The sequence below is a fragment of the Haliotis cracherodii genome, unplaced genomic scaffold, assembly GCF_022045235.1.
Source record: "Haliotis cracherodii isolate W230 unplaced genomic scaffold, xgHalCrac1.p SCAF_15, whole genome shotgun sequence".
Classification (NCBI taxonomy): Eukaryota; Metazoa; Mollusca; class Gastropoda; order Lepetellida; family Haliotidae; genus Haliotis; species Haliotis cracherodii.
In genome coordinates this window covers 34,979,600-34,997,784 of record NW_027266270.1, presented here as the reverse complement: position 1 = coordinate 34,997,784, position 18,185 = coordinate 34,979,600, and the positions used below count along the sequence as shown (strand labels likewise).

The 18,185-nt window shown below is 37.9% G+C and overlaps 1 protein-coding gene and 1 pseudogene across 1 annotated transcript; both read right to left on the bottom strand.

The window, feature by feature from the left end:
- Positions 1–2,648: 2,648 nt before the first annotated feature.
- LOC139462095 (uncharacterized) lies at positions 2,649–4,109 on the bottom strand (annotated as a pseudogene).
- Positions 4,110–14,996: 10,887 nt separating this feature from the next.
- LOC139462094 (serine/threonine-protein phosphatase 6 regulatory ankyrin repeat subunit A-like) lies at positions 14,997–18,150 on the bottom strand. Its single transcript, XM_071243595.1, has 2 exons — positions 17,341–18,150; positions 14,997–17,139 (listed from the first exon to the last, which is right to left on the bottom strand). Exons 1-2 carry the CDS (start codon positions 18,148–18,150, stop codon positions 15,028–15,030), a joined length of 2,922 nt encoding a protein of 973 aa, XP_071099696.1. The 3' UTR covers positions 14,997–15,027.
- Positions 18,151–18,185: the final 35 nt, after the last annotated feature.

Genomic DNA, 18,185 nt, shown 5'->3' with positions numbered 1-18,185 from the left:
AGTTATATCACGGTGTCATCTTAATGTGTGTGGAAATCCCAAAGTGATGCAGGTCTCAGACGTTTACAGTTTCGGTGAAACCCACGAGCATGGGTTTGGTGCTCACAAATCAAGAAATATATTCGGGGCGATACGGTTATTCAACCTCACGATCAAAGGTTTCTTTCGTGCCCACGAGACGCAAGTCTACACGTATGCATACACATACACACAATACATACACATGCGCGTATACATTCTACAAATACACATGCACATAGACTTACACATATACATACGCGAATTCATACACATATTAATACACATACGCATACGCATACGCATACGCATACGCATACGCATACAGGAAGTATAAACCACGAGGGGCGCTGAGCTCACAGAGCTTTCATTTTTGTGTCCACTTATGAACATGATGTGCCTCAGTTCAAACCAGCATCAATCATTGCTTGAATGGATTTGGGTCGGAGACAAGTGTGTATTTTTTAACCTGCCCTGTGCGGCATTTCTTGCATGCATTTTGAAAATTGATATGATTTCCATTGTGAGTACCAAGTGTTTTACATATTCGGTGTTGCAATCACCACAATTCGACAGTGAAGAAACAGTGATTCGGCAGATGCATTACCATTGCCGGTAGAGTATATCCGCTTGTCGGGTGTCGCTTCATCACTCTGGACACAATCTAATGTTCTGTTTTAATTCATTGTTAGTTGTTAGTAAAATTATCAGCCCCTACAGATGAAGTGGATTGTCGAACGTACTGTACTCGTTAAGGGAGGATAACAGGTTTTGTGGTTGAATGAAGGTATGTGGAAAAGTGTTGTAAACATGCTGGTGAAATGAATTCGTTCTGTTACATTAGTCGAGAACGCCCATCTTCCGCACTGGATTTTAATTTCCCAATCTGGAGGTCTTTGGCTCGTCAAAACGGTTTCTCTCTAACCGACATCAATGTCAACATCAACTATAGTTCATTGATCAGCTGATTGTAAGTGTGTGTGGTATGGTGTGGTGTTTGGGTTGTCGGGCGCCTTGGACAATTAAACGTCTATTTGCGCCCAACACATCAAACTGTTCTTAAACAAGAACAAACTGAGTAATCGAAATGGGATGATGAACTACTCTGCTTCATGTTCTTATTCATCTATTAAAACATAAATATGTATGAAAATCACTTTGAGTTATCTCCCTTGGACCGCAGAACGTTCCGTTGTGTTATCGAATGGCAGGTGGGTCGAGTGGACTAACTTGGTTTAGATAATAGATTAGTGGACTTCACTTTCATTTATCCTTTACATATAACTACGAACATGTTTTGCAATTGCAAGATGACTTATCACTTTATATAGCCAGAGGGAAATTTAGAAAATAGACGAGATTGTAGTTCGGATGGTTCATTTACGACTTCGAAGGATCAAGAAAGCTATCGGGGAGCTTCTGTCCTAAATATCTCCAGATCTAAATCTTCGTCAAGAAAATTCATATTCAACCAACTCACAATATCATTTAAGGACAACGGATTATCAATGTTTCCTGATGAAAATCGCCGTAGGTGAAACTATCATCGGCCATTACTAAGGTGTAACCAGATGGCAGACACTGTAGTAGGGCAAATATTGTTATTTGATGATATATATGTTGTTAATAATGTCTTAAACGATCAAATGATTATGTATGAGACATACATAAATAAGTAAAACGAAGTTAATTTAATCTTTTTATTTGAAGTGGAGGCTATGCATATCACGGGCTAGACACTGATAATCCAGGAAACGTCTCGCAGGAAGCCGACCTGTGGGCTTGAGCTATGTTTTCGAATTTCGAATTTCTTTATTTCACATACTGAAGAGGCCACAGGCCTATAGTACAAGTTGAAGAATATACAGTTTTATACAATTTATGTACATATCTCACCAGATCACCTCACGTCATTCCACCTCGCATTTCAACGCAGTCACATAATTTCGCACATTCAGTACAATACCATGCCCTGTAATTTCATAATTTCTATATTACCATATCACATCTTGTTATATCATACAACATATTCTATAACATCATATCATATTGTATCATTATTATAAGATCATATTATATAGTATTATTTCATATAACATTATCATAACATACTATACATACCATCGTACCATATATCACAACTATATTGTATCACATTTCAACATGTCATATCACACAACACATTAGCAATGTCATAGCTTGTCCCATCTTATCTTATCATATCATACCATATAATGCCATGTCATTCCATGCCAATTTATTTCATATCAATCAATCAATATTTATTCAACACTGGAAGACCGCAAGCCATATAATATGTACACTAAAAAAACAGTATTTACACAATTTCTATAATACACATAATATATTGCATCATATCCCCTCATGCATCATATCACACCACATCACTTCATATCATACCACGTCATGTCATGTCACATCATATCATTTCATATACATATAACTATACTTAACCATTTGTAATATCACGTCCCACAATATCATATGACAGCCTAGTAGTTTAATACCATTTCTAACTCTTTTGTTTGTAGTTTATTCAGATGGCAAATATCTATAAATATGTACTTAATGTATATACACAATAGTTTCCTAGTACCAAGCAGCTAAGATTATTCTTTCATATGGTTCTGTAGGTATAAAGAGGCATAATATATGAACATGGACACATTTTGTAAGATACTTCTTTTTGTGTTTGACAGCAATGTAACAAATTTAATAATATTAGGGTACCTGTAATAATAAGCTTGCAGGTATTTTTCTCTAAGGTGTAAATACACTGGACATACAAGTAAGAAATGAAATTCATCTTCTACTGAGTTTAAACTACATAGATTACAGATTCTTTCTTCACGAGGAATGTTTACATAGCGCCGTGTTTCTATTAAAAGGTCGTGAGAAGAACATCTAAAACGTGAAAGAGCCGTTCGGAAATTTTTAACATTAACTTTTGATAAATAATCTTCCATAATTATTTCTGATTTAAACATTTTGTAATAAAAGCATTTGTTTGTTAGAGTCAATGATGCAGTCCAAGATTGAAAATAAATATCCTTTAATCTCTGGGTTAATGAAAGTATAAACATTGGTTTGGAATACACATTTTGGTTTTGCCAAATATCACCAAAGCCACAACTGAAAAGTAATTCTCTAACACCTGTAACCCAGTTTCTTTTCCCATTATTATCATAAACTATCATCATATTATAACACTTTTTTGGCAATCTATATGAGGGCATGTCAATAAGTCTCAGCCAGTATTTAATAACTTTTATATTTGAATATACATAGAGAGGGAATCTTCCACATTCTCCATACACCACCAAGCTTGAAGTGTTTATTTTAACACCTAAATACTTTTTGCAAACATATAAATGAATCCTATCTATGGCATCAAAGTGCTGTAAACCCCAGACTTCTGCCCCATACAACAAAATGGGGAGTATCTTTATATCAAATATTTAAAAAAAAGATTGATGAGAAATGGTTTCTAAAACTTTCAAACTCTTATGGATACTTACAAAGACCTTTCTTACTTGTAAAGCAGCTTGATACAAATGTTTATGCCATGACAAGTTTCTACTGAAGTAAACACCAAGATATTTATAAAATCCTGTAGTTTCTATTTTTTGTCCTTTGAAGGACCAATATTCTTTACTTGCTAAATGACCTCCATTCTTAAATACCAAAACTTTTGTTTTACTCATGTTAACTGTTAGCTTCCATTTATTGCAGTAACTTTCAAGTTCATTAATTTGACACTGCAGTCCTTTGATTGTTGATGAAAAGAGAGCAATATCATCTGCAAATAAAAGTAAAAATATCTGTGTAATATCTGGATGGATCTGAACACCATAATTACAGTTGGTATTTATTTGCACAGCCAGTTCATTTATGAAAAAAGTAAAGAGAAATGGGCTTAAGATGCATCCTTGTCTTACTCCTAACTGACTAATAAATGTTTCTGAAATCTCATTATTGTTTCGCACACACACCTTAATATTCTCGTAAATGCTACCCAATAGTTTGTTCATCTTAAAGCTGAGGCCATGTGATCTTAAAAGGTTCCATAGTTTATGTCTCTGCACTGAGTCAAATGCCTTGGCAAAGTCAATGAATTCGAAGAGCACATAAAGTTTCCCACCCTTGACACTGAGGTATTTGTTAACTAAAACTTGGAGGATAAAAATGTTGTCAATAGTTGAATAGCCCTCTCTAAATCCAGCTTGTTCTTCATTGATTTTGTTGAGGGCATCTGCCCAAAACACTAACCTTTTATTTACTATGTTTGTGAATAGTTTACCAAAAATACTTAGCAGTGAAATACCTCTGTAATTGTTTATATTATTTAGATCACCTTGTTTATGTATTGGCACAATTATCCCTATTGACCATGCATCTGGAAATGTTCCATTTTCTAATATAACACTAAATATAAGTTCGAGGTAAGGTACAATGATATCTGAGGAATGTTTAAAAAACTCGGGAATAATCTGATCCATTCCTGGTGATTTGTTGCATTTAAGATGGTGTATACTCTCTAAAATCTCATCTCTGGTAATAGGGGAATCCAGTATATCATTTGCAAACTGAGCATCTGTTTGAGTCTGAGTATTATCTTGTGACTCCTGGAACTGATTTTCAGGGCTCTGATCAGTATCTGTGAAAGTAAATAATTCTTTAAAGTAAATGTACCAATGCTTAATGTTGATATTATTTGTCTTTTGATGTTTGCTAAGACTTTTCAGTTCTGACCAAAATAGTTTAGAGTCATGAATGTTATTTTCTAAGGATTGTTGCTTATCATGTAAATATTCTTGTTTCTTTTCTTTGCACATAGCTATATATTTGTTTCTTATGTTATGATATTCTCTAAGTGAGTCTTTATCTTTACATCTCCTGAATTTATTGAGTGCCCTACATCTTTTCTTTTTAAGACCCTCACATTCTGCATCATACCATTTACACAATTGACTAAGCTTTGGATTTCTAACCTTTTTTTACATGTCTGAGCCCGCTAATTTCAAGGCATCCACTAAGTAATTAATACTTACATCAGTATTGGACAATGCTGTATTTACTGATTTATCAAGTAAATCTTGAACTTGGTCAGAAAAGAAATTTTGCGATTTGTCAATATTTGATTTAGTAGCCTGATCATTCCTTGGGTTTGAGGGTTGGTGTGTTTCAGGTACTTTTAATGTCATTGTAACTGGAAGGTGAAATGAATCTGATCGAGATTCTACACCAAAGTCTGCAACATTGTCAAATAATGGAGAAGAGGCTATAATATAGTCAATTACACTGGTACCATTTACACCAATAAAAGTAAAGTCACCGACATTTTTATCTCTACCACATCTTCCATTCATGATATGAATATTCAGAACTGAACATAAATCAGTTAAACATTTTCGAAAGTTGTTTAAAACTCTATCTAGAGAAAAGCGTTCAAGATTGAAGTAATCCGATATAAGATCAGCCATGAAGTAATTATGATTTTCAGTATACTCTATTAAGTCATCTTCAACAAAGTCATATTTAGTTCCAGTTCTGGCATTTAAATCACCACCACATAATACATGTACATCATCAAATTCTGATAATATTGTAAGTAGTTTCTCTTGCAAAAGAGTGACACCATTTTTGCAATTAGGACTAAACTTATCATACCATGAGGAACTCTCTGGGTGTATGTACACACAAGCATAAAGCAAATCTAATTCTGTTCCCAAAAGTTGTTTGTCAAACAGTAGGAAAATTGCATTTTCAGAAGTTTTTGTCCATTTTACATATTTATACAATTCTTTCCTAGTCATAACTAAAATGCCACCAGAAAGTCTGCCATAAGATGATAATTTATCTGCCTCTTTGTTAATGATTTCATAATTTTGGAAAACATTACCTAAATTGAGATCCTTACACCATGTTTCCGTAATTCCAATGATGTCAAAGTTTTGTACATAGCTACAGAAGTCAGAGTCACTTAATTTACTCCAAATTCCAGAAATATTCCAAAATATAAATTTCACAAGATTTTCCTTACTTACAGGGTGATTGTCAAATAAGCCCAGCTATGTTTTAGGTAAATGGAAACATAATCAAATGTCGCGGAATCATTTACAATTTGTTTACACACACGTACACGTATAAATTTCACAAGATTTTCCTTACTTACAGGGTGATTGTCAAATAAGTCCAGCTATGTTTTAGGTAAATGGAAACATAATCAAATGTCGCGGAATCATTTACAATTTGTTTACACACACGTACACGTACATACATAAACAAATGTACATTCACAAATGTACATACATACATACATGCATGCATGCATGCATCCATGCATCCATCCATCCATCCATCCATCCATCCATCCATACATACATACATACATACATACATACATACAAACATACGTACATACGTACGTACATACATCCAAATGCACATACGCGCATACACACACACACACTCAAATGTACATACGCACATACACATACACACACACATATGTACATACGCACATACACATACACAAATGTACAAACGCACATACACAAATGCACAAACACAAATGTACATACTCACATACACAAATGTACATACTCACATACACAAACGTACATACGCGCATACACACACACAAATGTACAAACGCACACACACATACACAAATGTACAAACGCACATACACAAACGTACAAACGCACATACACAAATGTACAAACGCACACACACAAATGTACATACATACATACACATACACAAATGTACAAACGCACATACACAAATGCACAAACACAAATGTACATACGCGCATACACAAATGCACAAACACAAATGTACATACGCACATACACAAATGTACATACTCACATACACAAATGTACATACGCACATACACAAACACAAATGCACATACGCGCATACACACACACAAATGTACAAACGCACACACACATACACAAATGTGCAAACGCACATACACAAACGTACAAACGCACATACACAAATGTACAAACGCATACACACACACACACACTCAAATGTACATACGCACATACACATACACAAATGTACAAACGCACATACACAAATGCACAAACACAAATGTACATACGCGCATACACAAATGCACAAACACAAATGTACATACGCACATACACAAATGTACATACTCACATACACAAATGTACATACGCACATACACAAACACAAATGCTCATACGCGCATACACACACACAAATGTACAAACGCACACACACATACACAAATGTACAAACGCACATACACAAATGTACAGACGCACATACACAAATGTACAAACGCACACACACAAATGTACAAACGCACATACACAAATGTACATACACACATACACAAATGTACAAACGCACATACACAAACACAAATGTACATACGCACATACACAAACAAAAATGCACATACGCGCATACACACATACACAAATGTACAAACGCACACACACATACACAAATGTACATACGCACATACACACACACAAATGTACAAACGCACACACATATACACAAATGTACATACGCACATACACAAACACAAATGCACATACGCGCATACACACACACAAATGTACAAACGCACATACACAAATGTACAAACGCACATACACAAATGTACAAACGCGCATACACAAATGTAAGTACATCCGCACAAAAACATACACAAATGAATGAATGAATGAATGAATGAATGAATGAATGAATGAATATATACGCGCATACACATACACATACACACATGTGCATATACATATACAAATACACATATGCATTACACAATCACATACACACACAAACATTTACCCATATTCATACACATATACATACATGTACACATATATGCACGCAAATATGTCTGCCCTCATTTTGGACACGGGCGACCCTGTCATGTAGGCGCGGCAATGCACGATCCAGTGGCGTGGTTGTGATGTAAGGGAGATAACCTTTATTCTTGGAGATATAACACTTTACTCAATCTCATGAAAATCAGATCTTAGTTCTCGCTTCCTCTAGACGAATCTCTGAGGACATCCCATTTTTCGAATTGGGATGTTTTAACGTCACGAGGGCAATGACGTTGCTTACAAATATACATCCCTTTTCTCATTACTACCTCGCTGCAAACATACAGTATTTTCTCATATTAATTCACAGTGCTCTTCTAATACTTAAACTGTATTCAACTGTGTATCAGTGAACACAATCCATATTGATGGGTTCATACTTTTCACAACAGGGACACCGGTAGTCCCTTCTTCTTAAGCGCCAGAAGCGTCGGAAACCTATGATATTTAGTTCGAATCTCAGGTCGCCTTGATCATGTTCTTAAGTTTGCCAGCACTAAACCCGTGCTCGTAAGTTTCAGCCAAAGCAGTTAACGTCTAGAACATGCATCACTTTCCACCAACATAATACTGACACGTCGTGATATAAATGATATGCTGTTTGAAGCTGCGTTAAATGGAGATAAGAATGTCAAAGTATGTCCTGCTGCAAAAGGGTGAGTGATCAGGTCTTGTGCGGCATTCCACGGGTACAGGCTATATCGATGTGTATCGCCACTGCATAATGCATGTTTCTGAAACTGCTTTTGAGATAAACCAGCGAACTCTGAGGAATTGCTGATTTTCCGTGCCGAATGAATGATTAAAGTACTCACGGAAATGAAAAAAAAACCTGTTTTCTCGACCTCAGATCTTAAATAAATGCAGTTAATATACAAAATATGTAAATATTCAAACAACTTAATTAGTACTAATTGGGCCGTGGCGAATCAAATGTTTTTATGCCTTTTTACACGTAAAAGTGTGTAAAAATGTGAATAAAACAGACTATTGTGAAACAGGGCATAACCAGGTGTAAGTAGATCAAGGTGACCATGACACCTTGAAGACAGGTGAGAACAGGTGCATAATGTCAATTTGGACTTAGTTTTATTTTTGAATGTTGAAAGTGCCGACAAATTACCTCCTGTAAAGTACATTTTGTACTGTTCACTGAGATCAAACTAGCAAATCCAGACTAGTACTTTTCCAGTTGTTTTGTTATTTCGTATTTACAGCTACGTAACACTTTGTGTCGATTTTTAAATTGAGAAAAACAGTTTTTGTTCATTTCCGTGAGTACTTTAGTGTATGCTCCGAAGCCTTTGTGAGAGAGTTCAACATCGGGTTTGAGTGTTAGGATATCGGACAATTGGTCATAAGTCTCTGCAATTAGGTAACACTGCTGATGTTAAGTGAACTATCTACCCATAAAATCAGCTGTTTTTAAATATATATATATATTGATATATAAGACGACTACGCGATAAATAGCAAAGAACAATGGAGAACGAAGCGTTGTTAGTTTCAGGATAAAACGTTGTTCTGTCATGGAGATTATTGCGCAACTTGATGACGTAAATTTGACGCCGTTATTTTTAGAGAGAAGTGTCTCGTGATTAGATGGGTAGCTGGGTAATGCATATTAACGCAGTGGCCGAACGATGACATCCACGACAAGGTTGAATAGCATGACTGTAAATGTGAGATTAGGCATGGGGGCACTTTGAACGACACTAGTTAGTCATTACCAAAGATGGAAAGTGATCAAATTCAATAATTACAACCCCTATCCACTAGTTATATATCTCACTCTGTGTCATATCTCCATTCCTTTACTATAAATATACATGTATATTGGGGGTTTGAGATGGTGAAGTCACTTCTGAAATTATCCGACGAAACACTTCATTGCCCTTAAAAGTGAAAACAAAACGTGGAAGAAATAATACCCTGAATAATCGTGGATGGTGCGAACCATTGTTAGAATTTACTCCAAGCCCTCCTTTGATGACTAAGTAGTCGGTGACTTGGATGATTGCGTGTCATCGCAGACCGACGGTGTTGGACAATATTCATATTATAAATCACTGGTTTGTCTAATCAAGCCATGATACAGCATATACGATAGTCCACTATCGTATATGCTGCATAAAACACCCAAAACAAAGGTTATTCACTGTAAGCCCATTGAGACAGTAGGTACCGATCCAAGTGAAATTGTCCGGACACAACGAGCATGTTCATTGAGAAATCACACTTCAGAGGAGATGTAGTGCTGATGGAGGTTTAAAAGGGTCCGGACTAACAAGGTTTGATTGTATCCCTCATTAATTGAATACAGATTCGAAGTCTCCTTACTTTACCATGACGATGGCGACGTAACGTTAACATCCATCAACGACATGACTTCAACTGTATTTTTCCCCAAAAAATATATGAAATGTGAAAAGAGATGAAAGACAATTTTCAAGGTCTATCTGAACAAATTAAAAAACTAGAAAACAGATTTGAATATCATTGCTGAAGAAAACGTTTATCTTCGGGGACAAGCTGATGCACTATCTTAAACATTAATATATAAAAATAAACAATTAAGTTTTCTGCAAAAAAAGCTATTCTTGTCACAATAAAAACAAGACAACAATCCCGAAATCAACAAAGAAGTTAAAGGGACACATTATTGGCCTATCCAAAGACTATAGCCAGCGGATGAGGGAAACACGTCGAAATAAAAGCCTTTCAATGACACAGCAAAATAAGCAGATACATTTGCGACCCTGAAAAACCATACATCGAAAGTAGGATATACACACCTACAGAAGATGATGCAGACATCACTCCAATCAAGACGCTCACCCCATTCACGTGTGTGACGACGAGATCCACCAGCAGATAACGGAGTGGCAAGGTAATGACAACTTTAACCATACAATCTGATAACGAAAAGACTTACAAATTAAAGCTGGAATTATTGAACGTTATCAATTAATTGTCTGGATATAACATAATTTTATGTGTAGAAACATGGGCTTATGATGTGGGTGAACTGAAATTCCCAGGTTTTACTCACCTCAAACCACTAGACTGAAAAAGGCAGCAGTTATTAGGGTGAGTGAGTGAATTGGGTTCAACGCCGCTTTTAACAGTATTCCAGTTATATCACGGCGTGTCAGCGTAATGTGGGAAGAAAGCCCGAAGTGATGCAGGTCTCAGACGTTTACCACTTCGGTGGAAACCCACGAGCACGGGTATGGTGCTGACAAACCTAGAAATATAATCGGGGCGAACTGGGATTCAAACCCACAGTCATAGGTGCCCAAGGAACGGAACTCTGCACAGCGAATCCGCACGGCCTCTTATTTAACGTCAATTGCTTATGGATTAAACCCAAACTCCACTGCGTTAAAGTCAATACTATTTCATCATGTGCCTATAAAATACTTGCATTTCCATTGCTCTCGTTCACAGGTTAAAAACTGTTAACATTTGGGTCATAAATTGTGAATTGTTATGCCTCTATTAATCTTGCAATTCCATTGGTTAATCTGTCATCATGTGACGAAACAATACATTGAAATGTAGACCCCCAAATCATGTAACTGCCACTGACCTCGAATATTGACTTATCACATGATCAGTTTTGGCCTGTCACGTAATGAATATTGACTCATCTGATGGAAAACAAGATGGCGTCTGGTACTATCATTTCATGGTTCGCAGCTAAGTTTCTGCAATGAAACAGAGGACGGCCATAAACTTTAAAGGACATTTCGTTGAAACAAAACGAATGATAACTCAATATGCGGCCGAGGTTCGGACAGACGCCGAAGGGGACGGGTCCGAGCGTTCTTGATTTTGCACATCGACATCTTCATGAGTAATTATTTGCATAGAAACAAGAACAGATTTATAGACTTTATTTGATAGCTTTATTTTCATGAAGCAAATACAAAATACAGCTATACAGAATTGATAGGATATAAGAGATGAAAACTGTATGTCATACACTGAGTAGCTTAATGCCACCATAATTGGTGTTAAGTTTCTACACTTAGTTATTATCTATCCTCTGGAGAAGGCTTCACAGCCTTCGATGTACAACCACAGACTGACCTGTCTAATGAATGTTATCCACAATTATTGCAGTGGAAATCATTATAATCAATCAGAAATATTCTGTCATTGCAGTTATGGAGGTGTACATATATTATACTTGCCACTACCTGTCATGTAACTTTGCAGTCCATGTCCTGTCTCAAACGCACAGTGCGAAAAGGATGGACTGTTACTTCAACAGTATCAATATTATTAATTTATTTCGCCTCCATTCTTGCAGATAACTGTCGAACCTGAAATGAGTACACGTAACATCAAAACGTTTTCATTCGCCTTGAGTCACATTATTATCTTTACGCAATATATGATGATCCATGGACTCACCCAGGGTTGATATAAACAAACCATCAACACATGGGTTTTAATAGTACATCACCGATAGATCAAAAGACACTGAACGTTTTGAATTTCACCAGTGCATGCGCAGCATGATAGATGCAATGTTTCATTCCATGATAGATGCAGTCGTGGCTTTGATACCAGGGTTGATGTGACGTCATTGTCACTGTTCACTCTTCCGTTCAGTATGGCAGATTATACATGTATAACACATAACTTCCCAAATATAAGCAAAGTACAAAATACATCTTATCTGACCTAATCTGTTCGTTGTGTGATGACTTTAAATGGAATGGTTAGAATGTAATGGAAATGATCATTTATATGCGTGCATATGGACTATATACGGAGCTTGTCATAACGTTATGAATTAAAACCTGAAATATTTACAAATTTGAAGCAATGGTAACTTGATAATTCAAAGCGTTTGTTCCATGGTGCACCACATGAAGACACAATAGTCTATTCACTAATATTGTAAGGATAGTTGAAGCAGATTCCATTGTACGATTCCGACTCTATCTTGAACATGGGTTTTACAGTTTTGTGTGGATATTTTTGTCATTCTGAATCTTTCTGCATTGATATTAATATTAAACAGATGAAACGTTTTCTTTCAGATGGGTAAATGAGGGGAAGGGAATTGCTATTTGACCAGTATTGAATATCTGGTCACCGATATACCTGAAGCTTAAGTTATTAGCTATTAGATCCATTCTGAACGATATGAGATCATCGGTTAACCTGAAGCGAAGCAAAAGTTAAACTAATTGGCCATATTCTCGTGTTTTTAAATTATCAGAAATACTGATCAGTATGCACAAAGAATCAGATTAGCAAGGAAGGGACCACATGAGTTCCAAACCATCACCATATTTCACCACAAAAAAATTTGTACGAGAGAAAATATATATGAAGGCATGTGTATGTGTTAGGGTGGAGATATCTCCTGGAACAAAACTAACATTCTAACAGCATCATGATCTGGGTAAAACTAGAGAAAACAATAAATAATGATGCACCATTCGTGCGATTTGGTGAAATAGAAGTCCTTGCATGATTTAAAGTCATGTGCCAGTTCTATTTTGACAGAGTGATGATCAACTGCTATTAAAACATAACGATATTCTCAGAGGATTTCAATGATATCCAATGATAATTCATGACATATAATCTATCCCAGAGTAGTTAATAACTACACAAAATACAGAAATAACATTGCAAATGATGCACAAATTATTAAGATAAAAGTAAGATACTATCAACAACCATCATATGAACGGTTTATATACGACACACAATTAACCTGAATAGAAAGTATTATTATATTTACAATGCAACTGTCTGACTGACATAACCGTATTGCCTTAATAAGACCTTTTACAATATAGTTTATCTTAAATTGTTGATCAAAAGCATAGGATTAATTTCAAAACTCTGTTGTTCAAATAAGGGGAACTTAGTATTGAAACATAATGTAATAATTGACTTAAATATATGGACGTATAACAACCTTCTCAATATAGAATATTTACTCGTTTGTTTAAAGTTTTAAGTCGTATCATTTTTAAAATGTCTGTCTGATATCAACGTTTATAATGTCTTCAACTGACTGCAGCAATAGAACAATATGCACTGGGTATTTTAAACGAACAAAATATTTACAGCATTGATATTCAAGAGAAGTATGTGCATTAATGGGATTTTCAAAATACTCTTTTATCAAATGTCATATGGGGGTTTGAATCCCGGACGCTACATGGCCCACAAATGTACTAAAATCTATACTATACCAAGAAAGTGTTATCCCAAATATAATTTTTGTTACATTTGACCACTTTCTAAATGGCATTGTGTGTATATAACTTTCAGTAAAGTGTGATTTTTATCTGTTTGACAAGTACATCCAGTGCCGCAGAATGCACCCTACAAGCAAGTAGTTTTAGGTTTGTTGTAAGATTGTTCCACTCCCTTTAAAGGCAATGTACACATTGTCACTGAAAATAGTGAGTAAGTGAGTTGGGTTTATGAGCGCTTTGAACAGTATTCCAGTTATATCACGGCGTGTCAGTGTGGAAGGGAAGCCCGACATGATGCAGGTTTGGGGCGTGTACCACTTTGTGGAAACCCACGAGCACGGGTAGAGTGCTGAGAAATCTAGAAACATAATTTGGGCGAACAGGAATTCGAACTCAAAGGGTACAAGGGACGCAACTATGAACAGCGAATTGCAGCGCCTTAGACGACTGGCCCACCCATGGCACCCCATCCACCCCTGAAAATAGTATTGTCTCGTGATCACTTGAGGCGAATAGAAAAACGTGATATTTACCAAAAACAGGCACAGGCAACAGCTGTATACATTCGAGGACAGATGAAAGGAAAATTCATACTGTTTATCTCATTTATGTATATTGCTATCGGCTGGGTTTTTTTTAACTTCAGTCACATGTCTTTAACTGTGTGATAAAACTTGAATACTTTTCTAGTCGGGCACCAGTCCTCCAATATTCACTTCTAACGGACGTTATTTTGCGTCATACTTTCAAAACACACCTCACAGAATTTGTTTAACAAGTGATGCCACTATTGGCCAGTAACAAAACATGTTCAAGTACGCATATGTATGCCATGCAGCGTATTGACCATTCAAATATTCATACATCTACTGCGTTTTCTTTCTGCTGAAAAAGCTACGCATCACCCCTCGCTTTGGAACGGATTTCAGAATGCCAACAACATCTTTGTGGCCTCGTGATTCTGCAACTTGTAGTGGTTTTACACCACGTTTGTTCTTTTTACACATCTCATCAGTTATCCCTCTCGTGACGAGGTACTTGCAGATGTTGACATTGCCACCAAGACATGTCACGTGAAGGATGTTGTCTCCATTCCCATCCACTACTGACAGATCACACCCTTTACTCACAAGGAAGTCAAACAGTTCTCTGTGACCCTTGCTAGCTGCTGTCATCACGGGTGTTCTGTTGCATTGTCCTCTACTCTCTATGCCAACTATGTCTTTTGAGAGGAGGTACTTGCAGATGCCGACATTGCCACCAAGACATGTCACGTGAAGGATGTTGTTCCCATCCCCATCCACTACTGACAGATCACACCCTTTACTCACAAGGAAGTCAAACAGTTCTCTGTGACCCTGGTTTGCTGTCATCATCACGGGTGTTCTGTTGTATTGTCCTCTACTCTCTATGCCAACTATGTCTTTTGAGAGGAGGTACTTGCAGATGCCGACATTGCCACCAAGACATGTCACGTGAAGGATGTTTTCTCCATTCCCATCCACTACTGACAGATCACACCCTTTACTCACAAGGAAGTCAAACAGTTCTCTGTGACCCTGGTTTGCTGCCTTCATCACAGGTGTTCTGTTGTATTGTCCTCTACTCTCTATGCCAACTATGTCTTTTGAGAGGAGGTACTTGCAGATGCCGACATTGCCACCAATACATGTCACGTGAAGGATGTTGTCTCCATTGCCATCCACTACTGACAGATCACACCCTTTACTCACAAGGAAGTCAAACAGTTCTCTGTGACCCTCGCTAGCTGCGGTCATCACGGGTGTCGTGTTGTATTGTCCTCTACTCTCAATGCCAACTATGTCTTTTGAGAGGAGGTACTTGCAGATGCCGACATTGCCACCAACACATGTCACGTGAAGGATGTTGTCACCATCCCCATCTACTACTGACAGATCACACCCTTTACTCACAAGGAAGTTGAACAATTCTCTGTGACCCTTGCTGGATGCTGTCATCACAGGTGTTCTGTTGTATTGTCCTCTACTCTCTATTCCAACTATGTCTTTTGAGAGGAGGTACTTGCAGATGTCGACATTGCCGGCAAAACATGTCACGTGAAGGATGTTGTCTCCATTCCCATCCACTACTGACAGATCACACCCTTTACTCACAAGGAAGTCAAACAGTTCTCTGTGACCCTGGTTTGCTGCCTTCATCACGGGTGTTCTGTTGTATTGTCCTCTACTCTCTATGCCAACTATGTCTTTTGAGAGGAGGTACTTGCAGATGCCGACATTGCCACCAAGACATGTCACGTGAAGGATGTTTTCTCCATTCCCATCCACTACTGACAGATCACACCCTTTACTCACAAGGAAGTCAAACAGTTCTCTGTGACCCTCGCTAGCTGCGGTCATCACGGGTGTCGTGTTGTATTGTCCTCTACTCTCTATACCAACTATGTCTTTTGAGAGGAGGTACTTGCAGATGCCGACATTGCCACCAAGACATGTCACGTGAAGGATGTTTTCTCCATTCCCATCCACTACTGACAGATCACACCCTTTACTCACAAGGAAGTCAAACAGTTCTCTGTGACCCTCGCTAGCTGCGGTCATCACGGGTGTCGTGTTGTATTGTCCTCTACTCTCAATGCCAACTATGTCTTTTGAGAGGAGGTACTTGCAGATGCCGACATTGCCACCAAGACATGTCACGTGAAGGATGTTGTCACCATCCCCATCTACTACTGACAGATCACACCCTTTACTCACAAGGAAGTTGAACAATTCTCTGTGACCCTTGCTGGATGCTGTCATCACAGGTGTTCTGTTGTATTGTCCTCTACTCTCTATTCCAACTATGTCTTTTGAGAGGAGGTACTTGCAGATGTCGACATTGCCGGCAAAACATGTCACGTGAAGGATGTTGTCTCCATTCCCATCCACTACAGACAGATCACACCCTTTACTCACAAGGAAGTCAAACAGTTCTCTGTGACCCTGGTTTGCTGCCTTCATCACGGGTGTTCTTTTGCATTGTCCTCTACTCTCTATTCCAACTATGTCTTTTGAGAGGAGGTACTTGCAGATGCCGACATTGCCGGCAAAACATGTCACGTGAAGGATGTTGTCTCCATTCCCATCCACTACTGACAGATCACACCCTTTACTCACAAGGAAGTCAAACAGTTCTCTGTGACCCTGGTTTGCTGCCTTCATCACGGGTGTTCTGTTGTATTGTCCTCTACTCTCTATGCCAACTATGTCTTTTGAGAGGAGGTACTTGCAGATGCCGACATTGCCACCAAGACATGTCACGTGAAGGATGTTGTCTCCATTCCCATCCACTACTGACAGATCACACCCTTTACTCACAAGGAAGTCAAACAGTTCTCTGTGACCCTCGCTAGCTGCGGTCATCACGGGTGTCGTGTTGTATTGTCCTCTACTCTCAATGCCAACTATGTCTTTTGAGAGGAGGTACTTGCAGATGCCGACATTGCCACCAAGACATGTCACGTGAAGGATGTTGTCACCATCCCCATCTACTACTGACAGATCACACCCTTTACTCACAAGGAAGTTGAACAATTCTCTGTGACCCTTGCTGGATGCTGTCATCACAGGTGTTCTGTTGTATTGTCCTCTACTCTCTATTCCAACTATGTCTTTTGAGAGGAGGTACTTGCAGATGTCGACATTGCCGGCAAAACATGTCACGTGAAGGATGTTGTCTCCATTCCCATCCACTACTGACAGATCACACCCTTTACTCACAAGGAAGTCAAACAGTTCTCTGTGACCCTGGTTTGCTGCCTTCATCACTGGTGTTCTGTTGCATTGTCCTCTACTCTCTATGCCAACTATGTCCTTTGAGAGGAGGTACTTGCAGATGCCGACATTGCCACCAAGACATGTCACGTGAAGGATGTTTTCTCCATTCCCATCCACTACTGACAGATCACACCCTTTACTCACAAGGAAGTCAAACAGTTCTCTGTGACCCTCGCTAGCTGCTGTCATCACGGGTGTCGTGTTGTATTGTCCTCTACTCTCTA

What these genes read in the sequence shown, in the direction of transcription:
- LOC139462094 (XM_071243595.1), bottom strand. Translation starts at nt 18,150, where the DNA reads ATGACAGCAGCTAGCGAGGGTCACAGAGAACTGTTTGACTTCCTTGTG. An exon ending in ACAGAACACCCGTGATGAAG is followed by an intron (nt 17,140 to 17,340) that starts GCAGCAAACCAG and finishes CCCGTGATGAAG; the next exon opens with GCAGCAAACCAGGGTCACAG.